The following is a 23,753-nucleotide window of genomic DNA, read 5'->3' as shown; positions in this document are numbered from 1 at the left end:
AGACTTGCGTTGTTTTTCTAAGACTTTGTTACCCCTTTAAGGTTACTTGGCTTTGCTGACACTGTGTATTCTTACTGTAAATCACTATATTAAGTCACCTGAAAGAAAGATGTATAGTTGATATAAGTGTTAAAAGACCATCTGTTGTAACATACATACGTATAGGTTACATATGTATTCTTTGAATAAGCCTGGTATTTTTCTTTAACAAATTTCTCTACCCTGGTCTGGCACAGTACACAACGCATCCATAATTTACAGATGGAATTAACTGCAGTTCAGTTACTGAGGCAGAAGTTGGAAGAGGGCATCAGAAGTAATGAAGATCTGCGAAAGGACTTGGAGAAAGAGCTGCAGAGGACAAAACGAAAAGAAGGTGCAGTACATGGGGACGGATTGGTTTAGCTTTGAATCTAAACACCAACAAACTATTTTTAAAGTACTAACACTGTACATAATCAGCAATGCAAGCACAACCTAAATACAGTTACACCAAAAATATATATAACACCTTTTAAAATGTTTTAAATTCTTAATGGTATTTTGACAATATTTGTATGTTGGAAGAAAATCAATTTCCTATAAACCAAATTTACATGTTTTCATGTAGATTTTAGCAATTCAAATATCTATATTTCAGTGCTCACACTTGGTTTGTTTTGGGCAATATTATTTTAAATTACATTTTATGAATTGGAAAAATGCTCGTCAATTTTAGCATTATTATGCGTGATTCCTGTTCAGAAACCCAGTGGGGATTATTAAGGTGTGCTGCATGTTATTGTCCTTTTGCAAGTTTGATAAAGCTTACTATTTTGAAAAATAAACACCTATTTTTATAATGCATAAAGCATGGTATAAAAGCAAACAATACTTGAAGAAACCCCTTGTACTAACAGCTTGGTTCCTACTGCATGTATTTATTACAGTATCCATAACCTCCTTGTATACATCTTCATGTTTTGTCACCTGTTTGTTTTGCTCTGCTTTTCATTTCAATTAGAAGTAGCCTTGTTTTGGATACAACAATATATGCTCAATTTTAATCTTGTATTAGTAGAATGTTTTCCAGTAAATATTCTCATATTTGTTAACTGATTTTTAAATGAAAAAAATAATTTGAATGAGCATCTGATTTGAAGAGGAAACAGCTATTGGAGCAGGCTGTGCTTGGGCATCAAACATCTGCTTTCATGCATTTCATCATTATTGCTATCCCCAATATTTACAGTGTTGTTGTTGTTGTTCGTTCTCTTTTTCTATCACCTGTAAAACTGTCTTTCAAGGATAAAATAAAAACATTTGTCTCTGTGACTCTTTCACAGCTAATATTTCCATTCCTTTCTGCTTTTCCTAAATGAGTTTGTCCTTTGCAAACAGCATGACTAACATTAAATGTCCTCTGTATACTGTAGGTCTTTTTAGTATTTGTCACAAAACATCTAGTAGTACTTGAATATAAATAAATAAAACGTACAAGCTGTCAAGGTTCCTTCGTCAGGTGAGAGTGTATGAGAAGAAGCGTCTGACTTCTGCAGTATTTGTCAGTAAATTCTATGTTTTAAACCCACCGATTCCATACACAATACAGAACAAGAGCACAAAAAAGCCATCATCTTACTATCTCTTACTAGTTCATCCAGTTGGAATGAAACATGATGCCATATCTTTCTGATTCCATGGACAAAGAAACACTGGAGTGCATTCAAGACCAGCAATTGACCAGAGAACTCTCATAGTCTCATTGGGGCTGTTACGAATCAATAACAATCCATTGCTGATCTTGAACAAATTGCTCCTGACCTGAAAGTTACTAAGTACTACACAATGGTTTAAGTTTTATCCATTTAAATAGTATTACCTTAGTAAGATATTCAAATAAACTACATTTATGCAAATAAGTTTATAAATAATATAAAAATTGATTTAAAAAAGCATCCATTTTATGTAAGAATTTGATTTCCTGATGGTCGAGATGCATTTCTATCATTTGAGGTTGCGTAGCTCTGCAGTCTGTCAAATGAGACTGTTGTAAATCCTTTTATCTGCTAATCAGTTAATCCATGGAAAGTAGTGTGTGACCTTCTTTATGTTGCTAAAAATAAAGATTAAAGAAAAGTAGTTAAAAGTATATACAAAATAAACTTGGACCCTATCTCTAAAATGGCAACAAAAATAACTTGCTAAACCACCACTGCCTCTAAAAACACTGAGATGAGAAAGCTACTAGCTTCTTGAATATTGTACATCAATATGAAAATAAACATGCACTTTTTATAATTAGCACATCAATAATAGAGTTAATTCTGAATCAGGTAAAGATCACTTCAAAGCACCTGATTTTACACTTTCCGTTATTAGGTTATGTTCAAAAATGCCCTTAATTTTAAATTAAATATCCCAGTTAAGGCAGATTTAAATATGAAAAAAATTAATCCCTAATTTTATCCTGTAGACTTTATTTTTTCCCCCCCACAGCATTTGTTATTTGCACTGTAGAGTCCAAAGGTATAAGGCTGGTTAAAAAGTGTACCCTATCACCATTAATTTATCAAAGCACCATTACACATTAAATAGCATTATATGACATATAAACTGCCTTATAGTAATATGTTTTACCATGCTTTGTTCATTAAGAGCATTATATGATTTATATAAGATGCCTAATAATAATAACTTTGCCATGCTTTGTTGATAATATTAATGAATTAACAGTCATAATCTTATATTGAGTCACAGATCCATTATATTTTTCCAATCTATTTCTCAGAATATATTTTGATTTACATGATTACTGTTAACCTCTGTCCACTGGTTAGTCTGTCCCTCCATTTGTTATAAAACAACTGCCATCCATTTCTTGTGCTGAGCAAATTGTGTTCAGCCCTTTTTACTAACACCCAAATCTTTAGTGGCACTTCACTGTTTCATGTTGCCTCCTGCATTTTATTATCCATGTGTCCTTACATATACGGTTGTTCGGCCCTTTTAGGATTTTACAAACTTCAATTAAATCCCTCTCCCACATACATGTCATTAATAAACTGGGGGTACTCCCACTGCCCTACCACTTGGCTGTCTTTGGAGTAAATGTCCAATTTGCCTTCTAAACATCATACTGCAATGTGCTGTCTAAATAAAAGTACAGTACCTCTTAACCACATTGTTGTTTTCTGTGTTGCGACGATAGCTGTGAACAGCACTTCTCTTGGAAATTGGACATTCTCTCTGAAAACGATACAAGACATTGGCTTGTACCGTTTTACTTGTCTACTTGGTTTACTTGTCTACTTGGTTTAAAAAAAAACAAAAAAAAAAACTCATCTACATACAGTTCTAAGTGTACTTTTGTATTAATTAGGGGGCTTCCCAGTCAGAAAATGTTTGGGAACCTCTGGTGTAAAGTAAGCCTGAAAAGTAACAACAAAGCACATCTAAAAAATCCTGAATAATTTTAGTCTTATTGTGATTTGTTTTAGTGACTGATGCGCAGACAGGCCTGATTGATCCCAGGGAGATGGAGACTTTGAAGCATCAGCTGGAGGATGCTCAGCGCTGGAACACCTCTCTGCAGGCCAGGCTTGGGAAGATCCAGGGGAGAGGAGGGGGAGTAGGAGGCACAAATGACACATGTGAGTCTCTTACCATACAGTACCTGACATCTTCATGTGGCAGGGACCCTACATCTTCCTGTTGCGGAAATGTATTTTCTTTTTTATGTACAGTGCACTCCATTTATAAGAATCACTGATTTAAGAATCCACCGCAAACAATGATCTAAACCACTGGGACAAAATCATTCGTATACCAACCATGCTAAAATAATCACTGTTGACCATGCTAAAATAATCACTGTTGTCCTCAGTGATTGAGAACCATCGACATTTGTATACTATATTTAAACTGCTGATGCGCGGAGGCACACTGTCCGCTTTTAAGAATCAACCGCTTATAAGAATCAAATCCGGGACTGATGTGATTCTTATAAATGGAGTGCACTGTATTTATGTTTTTATCAACACATGGATTTCTAGAAGAAATGTATTTGCCCGATATCTGGGAAATATTTTTGAAGATTATTTTGTTTCTCTTATTTACCCTTCCATTGGTCAATAAATTGTTGTGGAGTCTTTGTAAATTTTCTTAATTTTTCCATGTTTGTTTTCCCTTGAATTTCAGTTTGTTTTCGATTTCTTACATATCAACAGAAAATAAAATGTGGCACATTGAAATTGAAAAAGGTGCTTATTTTTATATATATAAAGATACGTTTTAGATATATTGGATAAAAGTGTCTGCTAAATGACGAATTAAAAAAAATATATATACCATACATACATACATACATAGTACACCCTTGCTGTAACGCACATGTTGGGGTCCAAGGCTTTTGTTCGTTATATCGAGGGGTTCTTTATAGCGAAAGGACAATCCAAATGAAAAGTTGGAGTAAGTTAGAGATGAGATTGTGAATAAAAGTAGAATTTACAAGTACCTGTCCGTCTCATGTATGCAGTATTCTGCCTTTACTTTTATCCTGTTTGTTAAAGATGCACCACATCTTTATAAGATCCTCGAGTTTTGGTTGTTGTTTTTTTTTTCTTTAATCAATTTTGCTTTGTCGCATGGTTGCTGAACAAGCCAAAAAACAGAGTGCTTTTTGACGACCTATATTCACGACAGAGCTATGCCTGCGTTACCGCTTTTTTCAAACGATCAGTATAGTTTTCAGCTTTGTTGTAACATGAAATTCTTTTCATTTCTGAGGCATACACAACGCGCACTTTTTATTAAGACAAAATAGTTCACTGCGGAGGTGGCATCCCGTGCGCACAGACCGGGATACTGACAGTGTGTGTTTATATATTATCTTTTTTAGTTTTTTTTTTTTAGTTTTATTTGGGGTCCAGGGGCCAGGTTCGTTATAATGAAGGGCGTTATAGAGAGGGTGTACTGTATATATAATTTTTTTTTTTTTTTTGCAGCTGACACCTTCAGTTTTACTGGTGACCAGACATCATATATGAGTATATATTTGGGAGAGCATGATGAACTAGAGGGGGATATAGAAAATCTTTCCCTACCAGAACTGAGGCGAAAGGTAATTAAGAAAATCTAAAAAATATAAGGAAAAAATGTGGCTTCAAGCTGTTTAGTAAAATTCTAAATAACAAGATTTGTGTTTATTATTCTTATTATTATTCTTATTATTATTATTATTATTATTATTATTATTATTATTATTATTATTATTATTATTATTGGTATTATTATAATACATACGTATATGTACCGCTGCAGTTTATTTAAAAAAAAGTGCATTACAGGTCCAGGAACTGTTAGAGTATGTGAAAGAGTTGCAAGCATTCAACAAGGATCTTCAGAACAAAGCTTCATTAACTGAGAACTCTGTGGAGCAAGACAAACAGGATATACTGACATTGTCTTCACAGAATAAGGTAACCAGGAACAAGTTAATAATGAATGTAATGCTCAAAGTTATTGACTTTAATTGAATGATTCAAATACAATTTGTTTTATGGTTTAAGTTTCTGAAACCGTTCATTGTTCTTCATTCTTGTATTGCCTCTCTATGTTTAACAGCAGTGTTTAACTCATTTTGCATTAAGGACATGGCATTCTGTTTTACTTGGAAATTTTCAATTTATAATTTTCATTCCATCGTTACTTTTCTTTACAAAGCCATTTGTCATCCTCATTCCATTAATTATAGCTCCTTGAAAAGAAGCTGGCAGATGCTGTGAAAACAAACAAGGCCCTCCATGACCAGCTAAACAGACAGGGTCAAAAATCAGCTCAGAATGTGGTAAGACTATAAGATTTTTTGCGTGTTGTTCAAGTTTTAAAAGTTAAGTTAAATTTATTAAAGTAAGATAATGAGGTATTTAGTAGTAGGACGTAACTTTATATAAACATGGTAAACTAAATAAAATATAATAAAAATCCATATTGCACACACATAGGTCATATATTAAAAAAATAATAATAATGCATTCATTATCTTGAATATTTAAGTTTCATATTTAGACAAAATATTTGTTATGTATGTATACAGCTAGAATTTCAAGTTCCCCTTTTAGTCGGCCCATTCATTTAAGTAAAACAATATGAAGTTAAATAGCATTTATGATGAAAGGTTAAGTAAAATATGGTCAAAAAAGGTCTGGCCTGGTTCCATTGTCTTTGTCTTACCTTTTTTTAACATTACCTCTTAGATAAAACCCCAAGTTAAAGATCAAAAGATTCAAACATCTCCAGAGAAGGAGAGGAATTCAAAGGCTTCCCCCCAGGGGAACAGAGCTGAACATCAAGGTAATAAGAGTTCGGGGATAAAGCCACCTGGCAGAAAGGAATCCACCTCTGCTTCACCTGATAGCGAAAAGACTGAGCTGGATCTAGAGGATCAGAATGTAGTTGAAACAGAACTCAATGAAACATCTTGTCGGATGGAGACAATTGGAAAAGAGCTTAAAACTGCAGAGAAGCCGCCATGTAAAGATGAAGGAAATAACCAGAATATGGAGATGGAGATAGCCTCTTTAAGATCCCTTTTGAATGAAACTGGATCAGCGTCGGTAATTGAACTCAGGTAAGATTAGGCTGTAATATACACTTGAGAAGGGTGTTTGTGATAGAAATTAATGCTAATGACATCACTCTGGTAATGCAAGGAATTGTCTTAAATCTAGTGTCTTGACTGACATTAGGGAAAGTTACATGCATAGCAAGAACACCGATTATTTAGGTTAATAAACATATACCAACAGTGTCTACATTTTGACAGCCAGGTAAGATATTCCAGTGGAGTGGAGATCTGTAGGTAATCTTAAAATGTACTTGAATAAGTTTTCATTCTCTGTTTTGCAGAAATGAACTTGCCAGGCTGAATAATGAGAATACTAATCTCCAAAGCATTCTGAAAGAAATGCAGTCCACAGAGTTCAAAGAAAGCTGTGATGATTCAGGAGATGGAGAAATCAAAAAGGATCTAAAGAAAGTGGTGAAAAGGTTAAAAACAGAATTAATGGATGCCAGAAAAATTATCAAACTCCTGAAGGAACAACTGGAACTTAATTCCTCCATGGACAGTGAAAACAGTTTTAATCCAGACCTGATTGTAAGCATGGCTAAAGAAATTGATCATCTGAAAAAGGAACATGAAGCCTCCACAAAGAGAAGGGTAATCCTGGAGAAAATGCTAAAGGAAATGGAGGCACAGCAGCCAAGGGGTATTGATGAAAGGGACCAGCGAAGAAATTCACAGGAAACATTACAACGGCAAGAAGCAAGGATACATTCAACACCTGGGTCCACGGTGAGTGTCGTCTTTTATTTTACTCACACCTGTAACACAAATGTCTGATGTCAGTGTAATGATGTAGTTTAAGAAGTGATCTGCAGATCTACACTGCTTACATAAAGAATATTCAGTTCTTTCCACTGTTAATGTAGCACAAGGGCTACTGTTATGTGTGTGTCCTTTTGATTGATTATACTGCAAGCTAGTGTGATATTGAGTGTTATTGATTCCTATTTCTTTGTTTGTGCAGATTGGTGCAAAGTCCCGTCTTCCTGTTCCTGTGAAGTCCTCCAAGGCAGCAGGCAATAATAATAACAACGGAGCTAATCAGAACACAGAGCCAGACCCACAAGTTGAAAAGCTTCAAAGTGCCCTTCAGGAGAAGAACAAAGAGTACAGAGAACTGCAGGAAAGTTTATGCACAGCAGAGTTCACCCTTACACATCAGAAAGTGAACAAAACGGAGGCTACTCAGACCACAGACCCAAGTACTGACTTTAACCTTTGTAAGCAGATAGATCAGCTTCAGAAAGCACTTCAGGAAAAGAATCAACTTAATAAAGAGCTGCAGGAATTGCTATGCAAAGCAGAGTCTGCCCTAGCAAGTCAGAATACTGATAGAACAGGTCATCTATATAAAGACCTGGATCATCAACAGGAGCAACAGGAAGAGAAGCTTCAGCAAGCTCTTCTGGTAGATCAACTCCAGAAAGGTCTTCAGGAGAGGAATGCGCTTAACAGACAACTTGAAGATAGGTTATCTGGAGCAGAGGCATGTCTGAATGTGAACAGAACTTCAGCTAGTACGAACATAGACCTGGACCTTCACCAGTTGCAGAAAGCCCTTCAGGAGAAGAATCAGATTAACAAAGACTTGTTGGAAAGACTACATGGGGCAGAGTCTATCATAGAACATCTAAATGGTAATAAAGGTGTAGCTAATCAGAATGAAGACATGGAACTTCATCAGCAGGTTAACCAGCTTCAGAAATCCCTACGGGAGAAGCATGAACTTAACAAGAAACTTGAGGAAAGGCTATCTGAAGCAGAGTCCACCTTAACAGTTCTGAATGCTAATGGGGCTTCATCTAGTACAAACATAGACCTGGACCTTCGCCAGCTGCAAAAAGTCCTTCATGAGAAGAATCAAATCAACAAAGACTTGCTGGAAAGGCTACACAAGGCAGAGTCAACCATAGAACATATGAAATCTAGTAGAGCCGTTGCTAATCCGAATACAGACGTCAATCTTTATCTGCAGGTAGATCAGCTTCAGAAAGCTATTTTGGAGAAGAAACAACTTTACAAAGAGCTTCAGGATTTACTGCAGACAGCAGAATCTACCATAGAATGCCAAAATGCTACTGGAACTTCAGCTAGTCCAAATAAAGAACTGGCTCATCATCAACAGGTAGATCAGCTTCAGAAAGACCTTCAAGAGAATAATGACCTTTACAAAGAGTTACACGAGTTACTGAGCGTAGCTCAGTTGACAATTGCATGTCAAAATGCTAACCAGACTTCTGGTCCAAACACAGACTTAGAACTTCATCAGCAGGTAGATCAACTCCATAAAGGTCTTCAGGAGAAGAATGAACTTAACAATCGGCTTCAGGAAAGGCTATCTAGAGCAGAGGCACGTTTGAATGTGAAGAGAACTTCAGCTAGTACAAACACAGACCTTGATCTTTACCAGTTGCAGAAAGCCCTTCAGGAGAAGAATGAACTTAACAAACAACTTGAGGAAAGACTATGCGCTCCAGATGCAATTCTGAATGTGAACAGAAATTCAGCTAGTACAAACACAGACTTGGACCTTCACCAGCTAGAAAAAGTCCTTCATGAGAAGAATCAAATCAACAAAGACTTGCTGGAAAAACTACACAGAGCAGAGTCTACTGTAGAACATCTCAAATCTAGGAGAGCTGTTGCTAACCAGAATACAGACCCAAATCTTTATCTGCAGATGGATCAACTTCAGAAAAACATTTTGGAAAAGAAACAACTTTACAAAGAGCTTCAGGAATTACTGCAGACAGCAGAATCTACCCTAGAACGCCAGAATGCTACTGGAACTTTAGCTAGTCCAAATAAAGAACTGGATCTTCATCAACAGGTAGATCAGCTTCAGAAAGTCCTTCAGGAGAAGAATTACCTTTACAAAGAGTTGCACGAGGTACTGCACGCAGCACAGTTGACCATTGCATGTCTAAATGCTAACCAAACTTCAATTGGTCCAAACACAGAGTTAGAACTTCATCATCTGGTAGAACAACTCCAGAAAGGTCTTCAGGAGAAGAATGAACTCAACAGACAGCTTGAGGAAAAACTATCTGGATCAGAGGCACGTCTGAATGTGAAGAGAACTTCAGCTAGTACAAACACTGACTTGGACTTTCACCAGTTGCAGAAAGCCCTTCAAGAGAAGAATCAGATTAACAAAGACTTGCTGGAAAGAGTACACAGAGCAGAGTCTACCATAGAACATGTAAATAGTAAAAAGGATGTAGCTAATCAGAATGAAGACATAGAACTTCACCAGCAGATTGACCAGCTTCAGAAAGCCCTTCGGGAGAAGAATGAACTTAACAAACAACTTGAGCAAAGACTGTGCGCAACAGAGGCACTTCTGAATGTGAACAGAGCTTCAGCTAGTACGAACACAGACCTGGACCTTAGCCAGCTGCAAAATGTCCTTCATGAGAAGAATCAAATCAACAAAGACTTGCTGGAAAAACTACGTAAGACAGAGTCTTCAGTAAAACATTGCAATGCTTATAGTGCTGTTGCTAATCAGAACATAGACCCGGACCTTCAACAGCAAGTTGACCAGCTTCAGAAAGCCCTTCAGGAGAAGAATGAACTTAACAAGCAAAGGCTATCTGGAGCAGAGTCCACCTTAACCGTTATGAATCCCAACAGAACTGTAGCTGGTCAAAACACAGACCTTCACCAGCTGCCAAAAGCCCTTCATGAGAAGAATCAAATCAACAAAGACTTGCTGGAAAGGCTACACAAGGCAGAGTCTACCATAGAACATTTGAAATCTAGTAGAACTGTTTCTAATCAGAACACAGACATGAATCTTCAGGTCGATCAGCTTCAGAAAGCCATTTTGGAGAAGAAACAACTTTACAAAGAGCTTCAGGAATTACTGCAGACAGCAGAATCTACCCTAGAACATCAGAATGCTACTGGAACTTTAGCTAGTCCAAATAAAGAACTCAATCTTCATCAACAGGTAGATCAGCTTCAGAAAGCCCTTGAAGAGAAGAATTGCCTTTACAAAGAGTTACCCAAGTTACTGCGTGCAGCTCAGTTCACCATTACATGTCTAAATGCTAACCAAACTTCAGTTGGTCCAAACACAGAACTTCATCAGCAGTTTGATCAACTCCAGAAAGGTCTTCAGGAGAAGAATGAACTTAACAGACAGCTGGAGGGAAAACTATCTGGAGCAGAGGCACGTCTGAATGTAAAGAGAACTTCAGCTAGTACAAACACTGACTTGGACTTTCACCAGTTGCAGAAAGCCCTTCAGGAGAAGAATCAGATTAACAAAGACTTGCTGGAAAGAGTACACAGAGCAGAGTCTGTCATAGAACATGTAAATAGTAAAAAGGATGTAGCTAATCAGAATGAAGACATGGAACTTCACCAGCAGATTGACCAGCTTCAGAAAGCCCTTCGGGAGAAGAATGAACTTAACAAACAACTTGAGGAAAGACTGTGCGCAACAGAAGCACTTCTGAATGTGAACAGAACTTCAGCTAGTACGAACACAGACCTGGACCTTAGCCAGCTGCAAAATGTCCTTCATGAGAAGAATCAAATCAACAAAGACTTGCTGGAAAAACTACGCAGGGCAGAGTCTATAATAAAATATCATAATGCTTCTAGTGCTGTAGCTAATCAGAACATAGACCTGGACCTTCATCAGCAGGTTGACCCGCTTCAGAAAGCCCTCCAGGAGAAGAATGAACTTAGCAAGGAACTTGAGGAAAGGCTATCTGAAGCAGAGTCCACCTTAACAGTTCTGAATGCTAACGGGGCTTCAACTAGTACAAACATAGACCTGGACTTTCGCCAGCTACAAAAAGTCCTTCATGAGAAGAATCAAAGGCTACACAAGGCAGAGTCAACCATAGAACATCTGAAATCTAGTAGAGCCGTTGCTAATCCGAATACAGACGTCAGTCTTTATCTGCAGATAGATCAGCTTCAGAAAGCCATTTTGGAGAAGAAACAACTTTACAAAGAGCTTCAGGAATTACTACAGACAGCAGCATCTACTCTAGAATGCCACAATGCTACTGGAACTTTAGCTAGTCCAAATAAAGAACTTGATCTTCATCAACAGGTAGATCAGCTTCAGAAAGCCCTTGAAGAGAAGAATTGCCTTCACAAAGAGTTGCACGAGTTACTGCGCACAGCTCAGTTGACCATTGCATGTCTAAATGCTAACTGCACTTCCACTGGTCCAAATGCAGACTTAGAACTTCATCAGCAGTTAGATCAACTCCAGAAGGGTCTTCAGGAAAAGAATGAACTTAACAAACAGCTTGAGGGAAAACTATCTGGATCAGAGGCATGTCAGAATGCGATGAGAACTTCAGCTAGTACGAACACTGACCTTCAGCATCTGCAGAAAGCCCTTCAGGAGAAGAATCAGATTAACAAAGACTTGCTGGAAAGACTACACAAGGCAGAATCTACCATAGAACATCTGAATGCTAATAGAGGGGTAACAAATAGGAATACAGAGCTGGAAGTTCACCAGCAGATAGAGAAGCAGCAGAAAGCCATTCAGGAGTTGAATGAACTTAACAAACAACTTGAGGAAAAACTATTTGCTACAGAAGAACTTTTGAATGAGAACAGAACTTCAGCTAGTACAAACACTAACCTGGACCTTCAACAGCTGCAGAAAGCACTTGAGGAGAAGAATCATATTAACAAAGAATTGTTGGAAAGTCTACACAGGGCAGAGTCTACGATAGAAGATTTAACTAATAACAAAGGTGTAGACAATTGGAACACAGATGGGGACCTTCATCGGCAGGTTGGCGAGCTTCAGAAAGCCCTAAAGGAGAAGAATAAACTTAACAAACAACTTGAGGAAAGGCTATCTGAAGCAGAGTCCACCTTTGCACTGGAACTTTACCAACTTCAAAAAGACCTCCAGGAGAAAACTGAAATTAACAAAGAGCTGCAGGAGAGATTACATGCGGCAGAGTCTATCATAGAATGTCTGAATGATAATCCTAACCAAGACACACACCTTCATCAAATGGTAGATCAGCTTCGTAAAACCCTTCAGGAAAAGAACCAATTTTGTGAAAAGCTGAAGGAAAGATTATTCACAGCAGAATCAACTACATCCCATCTGAATCCCAACAGAGCTGTAAATAATGAGAACCCAGACATGGACCACCTTCAGCAAGTAGATCAGCTGCAGAAAGCCTTACAAGAGAAGACCCAAATTGTCAAGCAACTACAGCAAAGGCTACACACAGCAGAGCTTGCCCTAACCCACCTGAATGCTAACAGAGCTGTAACTAAACAGAGCGCAAATCTGGACCTTCAAAAGCAGGTAGACCAGCTCCAGAAAGCTCTTCAGCAGAAGAAGCAAATTAACCAGGAGCTGCAGCAAAGACTAGGCACTGCAGAGTCCATCATAGCACATCAGAATTCTAATCAAAAAATGCATGAAGGTAAGCAAAAACAAGTCTTTGTTCATATATTGTAGTTTTAGACATAAAAGCATATTAACTTAGTAGTAGAACAAGTCTGTTCTTTCTAGGTATATCTCATTCTTCAATCAACCAATATGTATACTCAAACAAAGTAAGGGTCAGCTTTTAAAATGAATATTGTAAAAGTATTAATTCATGCATTTAAAGACTGATAAGTTCATTAATGATTCAAAATGTAAGACTCCACAAACAGTTTGCTGATAACTGTCAATTTTGAAAGCAATGATAAGTTACATGTATCAATAGATTCAAGTTTTTACTGGAAACCATGTCTTTCTATGTCTTTCTAACATCCCATGCATATTCATTAGGATTCCAGTCTGGTGAGCATAATGGCTAGTCTTATGTGTTTGGTTGACTACCCAACACTAGTTAGCATCCATAAACACCAAGTCAGGGCCAATAGAACTGGCAAAAAGTCTCATTTCTATATTATCATAAAGCCATCAATTGGCATTTTCAATTAAATGCCACCATCAAAGCTTATACTTGCCCAAACCATTACAGATGCTCCTCCAAAACAGCAGCTATCTACCTTGTAAAAAGACAGGGATTGCTACCTTGTTGCTCTCCAAAATCTTCCCCGTCCATCATAGTAATCCTAATTACTTTGATTTGATTTGTAAGTAATGAACATAGACCTCCGTTTCCTCAACTGATTTCAGATGCTCTCTGGTAAAGCCTAGATCATCCATACCTTTTTGTGATCTTGGTATCATGGTACTTACTTGCACACAAGACTGCAATACAGTACATTTGAATTCCAGTAGCTTGCTATTTTTACAGTTTGGCCAAGGATAATTGCATACTTTTAAAATAATATTAAGCCCCTTTCACACTGGCACTCCTACCCGGGTTCTGGCTACACGGGTCACAATCCTGCATAGTGTGAAATCACATAACTGGGTCGTACCCGGGTTGACTGACACAGCCGTGAGCCGACACAATAACAAACAGCCACGCCTGCGTGAAGGTTTCACTTCCACAAGGAAAATTTCTTTCTATTTTGTTTTAGCCATATTTTTGTTGATTTGAGACACAGCACGAGCCAGATTGCAGCATGGCTGTAGAAACATTTGCTCTAATCAAGATTTGTGCCGATGGTTCAATCCAGAGAAGTGTGGATGGAAGCGTCCTTAACCAGCTGCTTCCGGGGCATTGATACGCGCATTGTGCACTTGTGTCTGTCACCCTGGTCAACCCTGCTTTATCAAAAGCAGTGTGAAATCGTGTACCTGACGCCCATGACACCGGGTCCTGACCCGGGTAGAGCGTGCCAATTTGAAAGGGGCTTTAGATTGTGCTGTGTTGAAATGTAAGTAGTTGATTACATGCTACCACACTTGACGTCTTTTCCAAAAAGGATTGCACCATGCTTTGGTTGTGTTGAACTCTGCTATTTTGTTGTGTATTGTCTGTAGCCGGGACTTTTTTGGAACAGGATGACAAAGAGGTTCAGGTGGATTTGCAAGACCTTGGTTACGAAACCTGTGGAAAGAGTGAAAATGAAGTGGATAGGGAAGAAAACCGTAGTACAGGTAGAAAGCATGCCCATCGAGACTAATCAACAAATGACATGGCATGTTGGGTGGTTAACAGTTCTATATAGACAAGGATCTTACAAATCAGAAGAATTAAACTTATTCTTTTGTAATTAATTAACCAATTCATTAATTCTTCTGCATAGTATCTCTGCTGTCTATCTTGCATGTTTTGTTATCTTTGCTACATGTTTTTTGTACTGCCTTGAATTGTCTTTGCAATATTTGATTCTGATGGTGTGACTTTTAAATTAATACAAATCTTTAATTACTTAAACATAATGACAATTTGTCATTTGCAGTAGCTAAATACACTTTCGGTTGTGGGATTTATTTGTCACAAAACTATACAGTAGTCCATAAAATGTTTTATGTTTTGCAGATGATAATCAGATTAAACAACACATGAATGAAGCCAGCCTCCCATCCCTGCTCAAAAGAGATGGACAATTCTTCTCTATGGAGAATCTTGATACAAACTCGTCAACCTCTTATCCAAGTTCTTCCTGTCTGAGCTCCCCCAAAATCAGCATGAAGAGCCTGCAAATCTATGATGACTATGGCTTTACAGATGACTCAGATGAGCTCAAGCAGCAAGTTATGGAACTGAAAACAAAACTGGAGAATTATCAGAGGGTTATTCACCACCTGCAGAGTCTTCTCCGCAGAAACTCCCTGTCAAGTGATCTCTTGACCATTGGGTCAGAACCAGGCCAGCAGACCACAGTGAAGCTCCAGGAAGAACATGGAGATTTAGAAAAGGATGGACAAGAGATGTGTTCTCACAAGTCTTTGGGTCTGTTTAGCCAAGACCACAGCCAAAATGGAAGCTTTCCTTTAGGCCATGACGATGAAGATAAGCAGATGCTAAAGGACGAAATAACAAGCCTTAAGATTGAACTTGACAAGGAGAAGGCCTCAAACAAGAATCTTTTGGAACAGTTGCATCAACTTCAGTCAAAAATCAGATCAGCATCCCCAGCCAGGTAATAACAGTATTCTAATATATAAGTTATAAGTGGTCATTTTGATCAGCCTATACCCCACCGTAATAACTGCTGGATTTTACTGGTGAGTCACCCTGGATTGCATTAACAGCGTATTTGTAGGTATCCTGGAATTACCCCTCAAAATAAGTGGTTGATGCAATTCATTTGGATTCCCTAATATTGAGAAGGTGGAGAGATTGTGAATTAACTAGTTGTGAAGTAAGTACTGCATAACAAGTTTGGGAATAAAAGAGCAGTGTGGTTATAGGGATATGTTGAATAAATGGAAGGAGAGATTAAACCATGTGGAATGTCTTTTAAAACATTTAATCTAGTCAGGAATAGAGAAATAGTTAAGCAAGTTAATCGCCCTATGTAGTTTTTAACTGTATGTTCTCTTTAATTCTCAATAGGTTTGATTCGCTGGTGCAGTCCCAGGCTCGAGAGCTGTCACACCTCAGGCAGAAGATCAAGGATTCCCGCAGCCTGGGCACGCTGCATCATCACCAGCTGGAGGATCTCAACAAGTCCTTTGAAGAGCTGCTGCAGGCCAGCGATGTGGATTACTATGTGGGGAAAGCTTTCCGGGGACAGCTGGACAAGAGCCTTTTAGTGCTTGGAAAGCTGGAAGAACGGCTTGAATGCGGTGAGCAAACAAAAGACCACACTGGTTTATCCATTATACAGGTAATGTCGCAGTATTATATTTATTTTTCTGTTGCAGGGGATGGGTATTCAGACAACGAAGACAACACGCTTCTTGAATTCGCAGAAAGGTATGCTTTTTTAAAAAAACTTTAAACACTCACTCAAACAAAACATAAACGGTAGTACTGTTTTTATGATTTTTTTTTTTGTTAAATTTTAACTATTATGGTAAAAATGTGCAGAGCGTCCTTGAGTGGCTCACCTGGTAAAGGCACGGCCATATGGTGTGCAGGGCGTCCAGAGCCGTACCGATACTGATGGCGCCCTCAAAATCTTTGTAAATGTTCAATGGAATGCACCAATATAAACCAAACCAAGAGCCTACAAATATACTTTCTATTTTGCAATGTACGGTAACTTCTGTTTTAACTTTAGGCTACATTAAAGTAAGTACTGTATGTTTGTAATGTATTCATTCTTGATTTAGAAGTTTAATTTAAAGCATGTTTAATATAGAGGTTAGTAAATTTATTTTTCACATCAGTTTAGCTTATACTGTAGTGCGTTAATCTGATTACGATTAGTATGAGAAAGACATTACTAGCACACTTACTTAATGTGCTCTCCACAAATATTTGTTATTGTTCTCACCCTGCGCTGCTTGTTGAGACGCTGTAGCATTCTCTGACTCTGCAGGTTTGGAGCCAATTCATCCCTTGACTTGATAGTTTGCGTTGCTTTTTCAACCTGGCTCCTGATGGTTTCTTCTTTGGTCCCATTTTATTGCAATAATGATCGGGGGAAAAAAATATCTATTCTACCTTGAGTACTTACTATTTTAACTTCTTATTCGTCAGCCAGTCGGCTCCCCCTCAGGTCGGCGTCCTGTGCGGCCGCACTGCTCGCACCCCCCCTTGGTACGGCCCTGGGTAGGTCATGCAGTCAGGGAAGCTTAGGTTTGCTTCAGTCTTTGCTGGGGGTTCCACAAGGAGCCTCACATTGGCTCAGGGGCTCCTGCGAGTTTGGGAGGAAAAATTGGTAGAGACTGAGTCACTACATCAAAGCTACAGTGGCCCCTACTGGCCTGGTGCTGGGTGAGCTCAAGAGGACACCTGTAGGACTGGCCTTTGGCCTCCAGGGAGTTAGTCCTTTGCCGAGCTCCTGGGTGTAAAGAGGCGATTGGATTGGCAGTGGAATCGGAGGATGTTTCTCCTGAGCTGTTGAGGGAACATAATAAACATTCTAAACTGGAGAGAGAAACTAGTAAAACAATTGGGCACAGATTATGTACATGCATGCTGGAATCAAGTTCGCTTTTCTATGCTGCTAATTTGTTTTTCTCTTTTGACATGAATTTAAACTGTCCAAAGTACAACTTTAATGGTTTCTGGAGTCTGCATGCGTATGCAGTGTCTTCTGTCTTGCCGTTAAAAATATTACTTCAATCAACAGAGAGTCTTTCTCTTTCTCACTGGTTAGTCCTGAAAGCCTAAAGCATGAAATAACCTACCTCCGAAAACAACTTGACAGTGAGAGGAGGCAGCTGCAAAAGCAGCTGAAAGATCTTGCGAGACACAACCAGAACTTAGCCCAAGCCACGGAGGAACAGCTAGATGTGTAAGTTTGTGCCAAGGCTTGGAGTCTTCAAGGGGGATAATGCATGCTGGCTGTGTTGGTGTTCTGCCTTTCCCTGGGTTCATCTGTCACATACTTTGCTTAAAATATATACATTTAAGTTAAAGAAATACTGAAAACTCCTGTTGCATTCTTATCACATTTTAAACCTTTAAATGTCCCTGCCATTTCTCTGTTGATGCAATATAATATGATTCATTGCCGATATCCTATTTAATCCACCTCTTCCCCTACCTCAGCTCTCCAGACTGCTGGGGGTCTGCAGGCAGCTCAATCCATCAAGCCTGGCACTGCCCCTCCGGTGTGCCAGTACTGGAGGGTGGATTAAATATTCAGATCGTTTTTGCTGATTGGGAGTGGTACATTAAGTCAAAAATATAAAATTGTAACCCATAACACATTCTCCATTTAACCTTATTCTATTTGTGTTTGTATTATGGCAAAAGTTCCATCAACAAAATTATGCATACAGAGAAGTGGATGGAGTTGCATTCTTGTTTTAGCTTTAATAATTGCTAATAATCCTTGTAGGCTTTCAAGGGAGGTGCAGGAGAAGAATAAGGTGATCCAGCAGCTACAGGTCAGGAATAAGTCAGTAGAGCTGTCTACTAGCCACAACTCCTCTGATTCAGAAGCTTCTGACAGATATTCACGGAGGATTCTGGATAGTGGATCAGACACTCTGCATGCGCTCCAGTGTCGTGACGGGAAATACGGCCAAGGCCGAACATCTGCAGGTAAGCTGTAGGGATTTGGAAAAGGTCTGCATCTCTATTATTTCTGTATGCTACGCTTTCAGTTTAAAAACTTCTAATGGGAATTTATTAGGTGATACTTGATTGGCTGAGCTAATGACGTCTATTTTAGGAACCATTTATTAAACTATGCATGATCTTTAGAAGAAGCTACTGAAACAGTTTATATCCTTGATAGGGCTAGATGGGTCTAGCAGGGTAACACTATTTTATTGAAATGATTGAAAATGACACTACAATGAGACTACAGGTTTACTAATAGGAGTTGTTCTTGCAGCAATAGGGGAGGAACAAAATAACAGGGCTGACTGCTCCTGGTCCTTTAAATAATATGCTTAACTGAGGGAGGTTCTGAAACCCAAGACTGGGTTGAGATCTAGTGTGAGTGTCTAACCCTGTGTCTTTGTACTTGATCATGATTTCTTTACAGTGGAAATGAGAATTTAAACAGCTTAAGTGGACTCTTGTGGTTTAGAGTTGACTGACAAGAATCATGTGCCACTTTTCTCTGTTTGAGTATTAGGGGCTAATGGGCTGAGTCCAAGTTTCTCAGTGAGAATCTCCAGCACACATCCCTCCCACTGTAGTGTTCACTTGCTGTGTTCCTTTCTGCTCTACAGATCTCAGCCACAGATCTGCTTTCCCAGTTTTAATTTTAACAGTTTAAGACAGAACTACGTTTTTGTGTTCACCCACAAAAATATACTTTAAATATATTAAGGCTGAGGTTGAAAAAAACATTCTTGTAAGAATCCCCCTCCCCACCCCCCTCCAAAAAAAACAATTTCTCTAAATGCCTAATATGGTAATCCAATTTCAATGTTAACAATGTTTCTTTATTTAAACCTTTTGATTTTTAAAAAACATTTTGGAATCCAGCTTTTTAAAAGCGTTTCCATTCTGTTGATATTCACTGTTGAAATTCAGTCGGTACCCTTAACAAAGAGCACTGAAGACCAGGTTGGTGTTGTGTTTCCTTAAGCACTTAAATACATTATTTATTGCCGGTATCCTAATCAGTAAATTGTTTCCTTCGAGTAGAAATAATGGCTGCTGTTCTAGCGGTGGTCTGACAGTGACATTAGAGAGGGCACAGGGAGATTTATGCTGGAAACATTCATTTACCTCCTCTAGTGTGCTAGTATTGAGATTAGAAACTGGTTATCAGAAAATGGACCTAGAGGAAGATAAGGCTATGCGTAATTTTGCTTCACGTGGAAAATGGAAAGAAATATTTAAGGCTGCAAAAGACAAAGGCAAAGGTGTTGTACATGGGTGGCTATTAATCTCGGTATACATTGTAGAGTGCTTGAGAAAAGCACTCAAATAATCTTTCTGATTTAAGTATATTCTCTTTATTTGTGTGCATACTTTAATAAGCCAGTGCTTTTTTGTATCTTTTCTTTGTTCAATAGATTTCAGTTAACTTAAAGATAATCATTCATGCCTACAGTGTAATATAAAATGAAAGATGATTTTATCTTGTTTTTCTATCTATATATAAATAGATTTAATGTATTATACCTGTTGATATATCTATATTGGTTTTTAAATTAACTGATAATAATAAAAAAAAAAAAAAACTTAGTTTTAAAAATGTAAAAAAGTGTTTTTTGTGTTATCTGCCATTTTTCAAACTGGATGTAGTTTCATCATATTATTTATTGTAACCTGCCATTCCTATAATAAGTATATCTGTCTCTTTTCAAGCTAAACTTCAGAGAGAATGACGGTATCAGTTTGGCATGTACTAAAAAAAGTAATTACATTCTGCTGTTGTTGAACAGTAAGAATAAAGGCTAGAATAAGAATTCTAATTAATGTATTTTAACAACTAACAATGTCACTGCTTTATCTGAGCTCCCTTCTAATTCTTGTCCTGTTTTATTTGAGTTGCACACTGAATAAGTCCTCTGTGTGTGTGTGTGTGTGTGTGTGTGCGAGTCATCCTAACCTTGGAACTTTGTGGTTACAGGGACAAAAGTGCCTTATGGTCTGCAGGTGGAAGAGACTGCACAGCCACCTGGTATTATCAGTGCCTCCACTGGAAAAGCAACTGTTCTGGGCAAAGGTGTGTATTTTTAGAGCTCAAACATAACTGCATTGTCTGAAAGATTGTTATATATTAGCCACGTTAGCCACGTTTAGAATTTTGCCTTCACGTTTCACCGCTGCCAGACGCATGTAGGCCAACTATAGATGTTAGCCTTTGTGTTTACATAGTAGTAAGTGTACAGTGTATGTCAATTTATTTCATATTCACTATTTCTTCAAAATATTTTCCATATACAAATGAATTCTGTATACATAGTCTTATAAAAGAAGTATGTGTTGCAGTAATTTCTAAAAGTGATGGAGGCTTTTAAGATGGCTTTTCTGATTGGTCACAAACATTCCTAATATATTACTGTTTAATCCGAAAGTTTTTTTTTAGGAAATTAAACAGAAGCTAACAACCTAGTTCTGTCATTCGACCTTTCTTGCAGAGAATGGAGGTGGCAGTCGCAGACAGTCACAGACGCTGCTGTCCACCGACACACAGATCTTGGAAAATAAAGGCGGCCTGGCCCAGCAGCAGCGTTTACAAGGGCTGCAGAGAGAGAACAGCTTGTTACAGGAGAAGCTCAAAAACAGTGAGCAGCTGAACGAGACTCTGCGTACCGAAGTGGATCTGCACCGCTCGATCATCAATAACAGAGAGGACGCCGGGGAAGAGAGAGGCTTGTCACCTAAACCTCAGGACAGATCCTCAAGAGAAGACAGGGCCAGCACAGGGCTGACAGAAAGCAGGAATGAGCCGTCTGGACTGTTCAATACAGGTACTTTCTCAAGCATATACTTGGCAATTAAGGTAAATTAAACTAATTCTACTTTCTTTTAGTTTTTAGCAGGTGTTTAGTTTATTAATGAGGTCAACTACAACAAAGTCTAGACTTATGCACTTTTTTCAGATATTGACTTTTTCTTTTATGAAATGCACTATGTACAATACTGAACAAATTTAATTTTTTTATTTTAGTTTTTTGGAATCGCCAATTGTATTTTACCCTTGTATTCCCTCCCCAATTTGAAATGCCCAATTCGTAAGCCTGGCTCACCGCTGCAACCCTCACGCTGCCTCGGGAGAGACAAAGACGAACACACGCGTCCTCCGAAATGTGTGCCGTCAGCCGTCCACTTCTTTACACTCTGCAGCCCCGCCATGCAGCTACCCCCGAACTACAGTGTCGGAGGACCACGCAGCTCTGGGACGCTTACAGGCAGGCCTGCAGGCGCCAGCCAGTCTACAGGGGTCGCTGGTGCGCGGTGAGCCGAGGACACCCTGGCCTCCCCACTCCAGGCGGCGCTCTGCCAATTGTGCAGCGCCCTCTCGGAACTCCCATCCACAGCCGGCAGTGGAATAGCCTGGACTCGAACCGGCGACCTCCAGGCTATAGAGCGGAGTGCTTTTACCAGATGCGCCACTCAGGAGCCCCTATTAAAGTCTTTTGTTCATTTTGTTTATTCCAGAGGAGCAAAGAACTAGAAACAATTGAGGTTTTTGTTTTCTGTGAAATGCTAATCTCCTTGTAGTCACAGCAGTTGAAACAGATCTCACTCTTTGCTTCAGGTATTGACTGAAACTTACTATGCCATAAGATATGGCTCAGAAGTAGTATTAAACCAATGTAAGTGTGGCCATTTGGCATAGTGTTTCATACATGGCTTTGCTTTTATGTTGCTGCTTTCCATACAGACCTGCTTGCAGAACATCTTCAGGAAATCCGTAGTCTGAGGCAACGCTTGGAGGAGTCCATCCGAACGAATGACCGGCTAAGGGAGCAGCTTGAGCGCAGGCTGGCCGAAGCTGAACCGGACCCAGGTTAGCTTTTCTTCTGCCAATTGCATCCCACAAGCAGAAATCCACTGCTTTCAGGATAACTTCACCCTTCGTCTGTAAGGTTATGCTTCAACCCTTTGAACTTAACATGTCACGTGATATTCATTACCCCAGAAAAAGCATTCCTGATAATGAGTTCTCTTGGAGAGACATAAACATTATTCATTATTTCCAGTCCATGTGGTTAACTGACTTTTAATAATATTGTGGTAATATTTGATAACCCTTTAATTTACAGGCCACTTTTTTCAGTGAATTCTTAATTAATAAGATTATGAACATGTTAAATGCATTTCACTGTTTATTATTTTCTATATATATATATTCTTTGCAGGAAGACCATTAAAGTAAAGCAGGACCTAATATTTCCATTAATAGAGAAAATAATGAACACAGGACTGTCTACAAGGAAAATGTTGCTTTAGTAGTCCTTATCGAATACATTGTGTGCTGTAACTTTAGACAGCCGGCAGTAATTTGAGTTCTCCATAGGAACTACATTCAGTTTCTGAAATGGGATTCTAAATGTCACATTGCAATGGTCTGTGTAGTGTCTACAGGTGCTTTTATGACGTCTGAATTAACAAACTCCTAAAAACCTTATCTGATATTTCCAGGAAGTTATAAAAGGATTATAGAATATATGTTATGGCTCTTATCAAACAAAAGCGGCTGGCACACACATGGCTTGATCGAGGATCTAATAAAAGACATGAAAATAAGTAATACAGGAACAGTTTTTTTCGGTGCTGATGCTACACAAATTACAATTGTTTCCTGCTGTAAATGTAACTGAGTATTGTTCGCTTTTAAACTTCAGCTTCTACTAATATATTTATCCATGGATCAGAGGAGCAAGGACAGCTGGCCAATGAGGTCCACTTCCTCTGGAGACAAAACCAGACACTCAAGGACCAGCTATCATTGGGATCGAGAGGTAAGAGAAACCAGCTTCCTAAAACAAAGGGGACTGTAGCCTGTTTCTGGGGCCAAGAGTGTGGTCTGTATGGTTTAATGCTACAAGAAAATACTTAATGCATTCACTCATCTTTTACCTAAGACAAACAACAGATCATGTCTATTTTCTACTATGGTGTCTGGGGATGACAACAAAGACCTCCCCCTGAGTCTGTAACACCGTGAAGGATTGCTTTTATTGTTTATAGTTTGGGTTGCTGTAGTTCTATTGTGTTATACAGTGTTACACGTTCGCTACTCAGCTGTTACG

The 23,753-nt window shown here is 38.6% G+C and overlaps 1 protein-coding gene across 5 annotated transcripts in view; it reads left to right on the top strand.

Moving 5' to 3' along the window:
- LOC117396918 (myomegalin-like) overlaps positions 1–23,753 on the top strand; it is a 59,274-nt gene that overhangs the window by 25,956 nt on the left and 9,565 nt on the right. For 2 of the 5 annotated variants that reach the window (XM_059005741.1, XM_059005740.1), the window contains exons 25-42: positions 237–376; positions 3,480–3,632; positions 4,986–5,101; positions 5,328–5,459; positions 5,735–5,827; positions 6,237–6,610; positions 6,889–7,336; positions 7,572–13,035; positions 14,499–14,615; positions 15,001–15,604; positions 16,021–16,253; positions 16,332–16,383; positions 17,708–17,872; positions 18,422–18,627; positions 20,621–20,716; positions 21,132–21,464; positions 22,382–22,507; positions 23,346–23,462. In XM_059005741.1, the coding sequence (XP_058861724.1) occupies positions 237–376; positions 3,480–3,632; positions 4,986–5,101; positions 5,328–5,459; positions 5,735–5,827; positions 6,237–6,610; positions 6,889–7,336; positions 7,572–13,035; positions 14,499–14,615; positions 15,001–15,604; positions 16,021–16,253; positions 16,332–16,383; positions 17,708–17,872; positions 18,422–18,627; positions 20,621–20,716; positions 21,132–21,464; positions 22,382–22,507; positions 23,346–23,462 (8,969 nt within the window). The remainder of the gene's footprint in view (positions 1–236; positions 377–3,479; positions 3,633–4,985; positions 5,102–5,327; positions 5,460–5,734; positions 5,828–6,236; positions 6,611–6,888; positions 7,337–7,571; positions 13,036–14,498; positions 14,616–15,000; positions 15,605–16,020; positions 16,254–16,331; positions 16,384–17,707; positions 17,873–18,421; positions 18,628–20,620; positions 20,717–21,131; positions 21,465–22,381; positions 22,508–23,345; positions 23,463–23,753) is intronic. The other 3 variants (XM_059005742.1, XM_059005743.1, XM_059005744.1) reach the window with 3 other exon arrangements.

This window comes from Acipenser ruthenus, chromosome 31, assembly GCF_902713425.1.
Source record: "Acipenser ruthenus chromosome 31, fAciRut3.2 maternal haplotype, whole genome shotgun sequence".
Lineage (NCBI taxonomy): Eukaryota > Metazoa > Chordata > Actinopteri > Acipenseriformes > Acipenseridae > Acipenser > Acipenser ruthenus.
The sequence above is the reverse complement of the archived record's forward strand: the minus strand, read 5'-3'. Positions and strand labels throughout refer to the sequence as shown.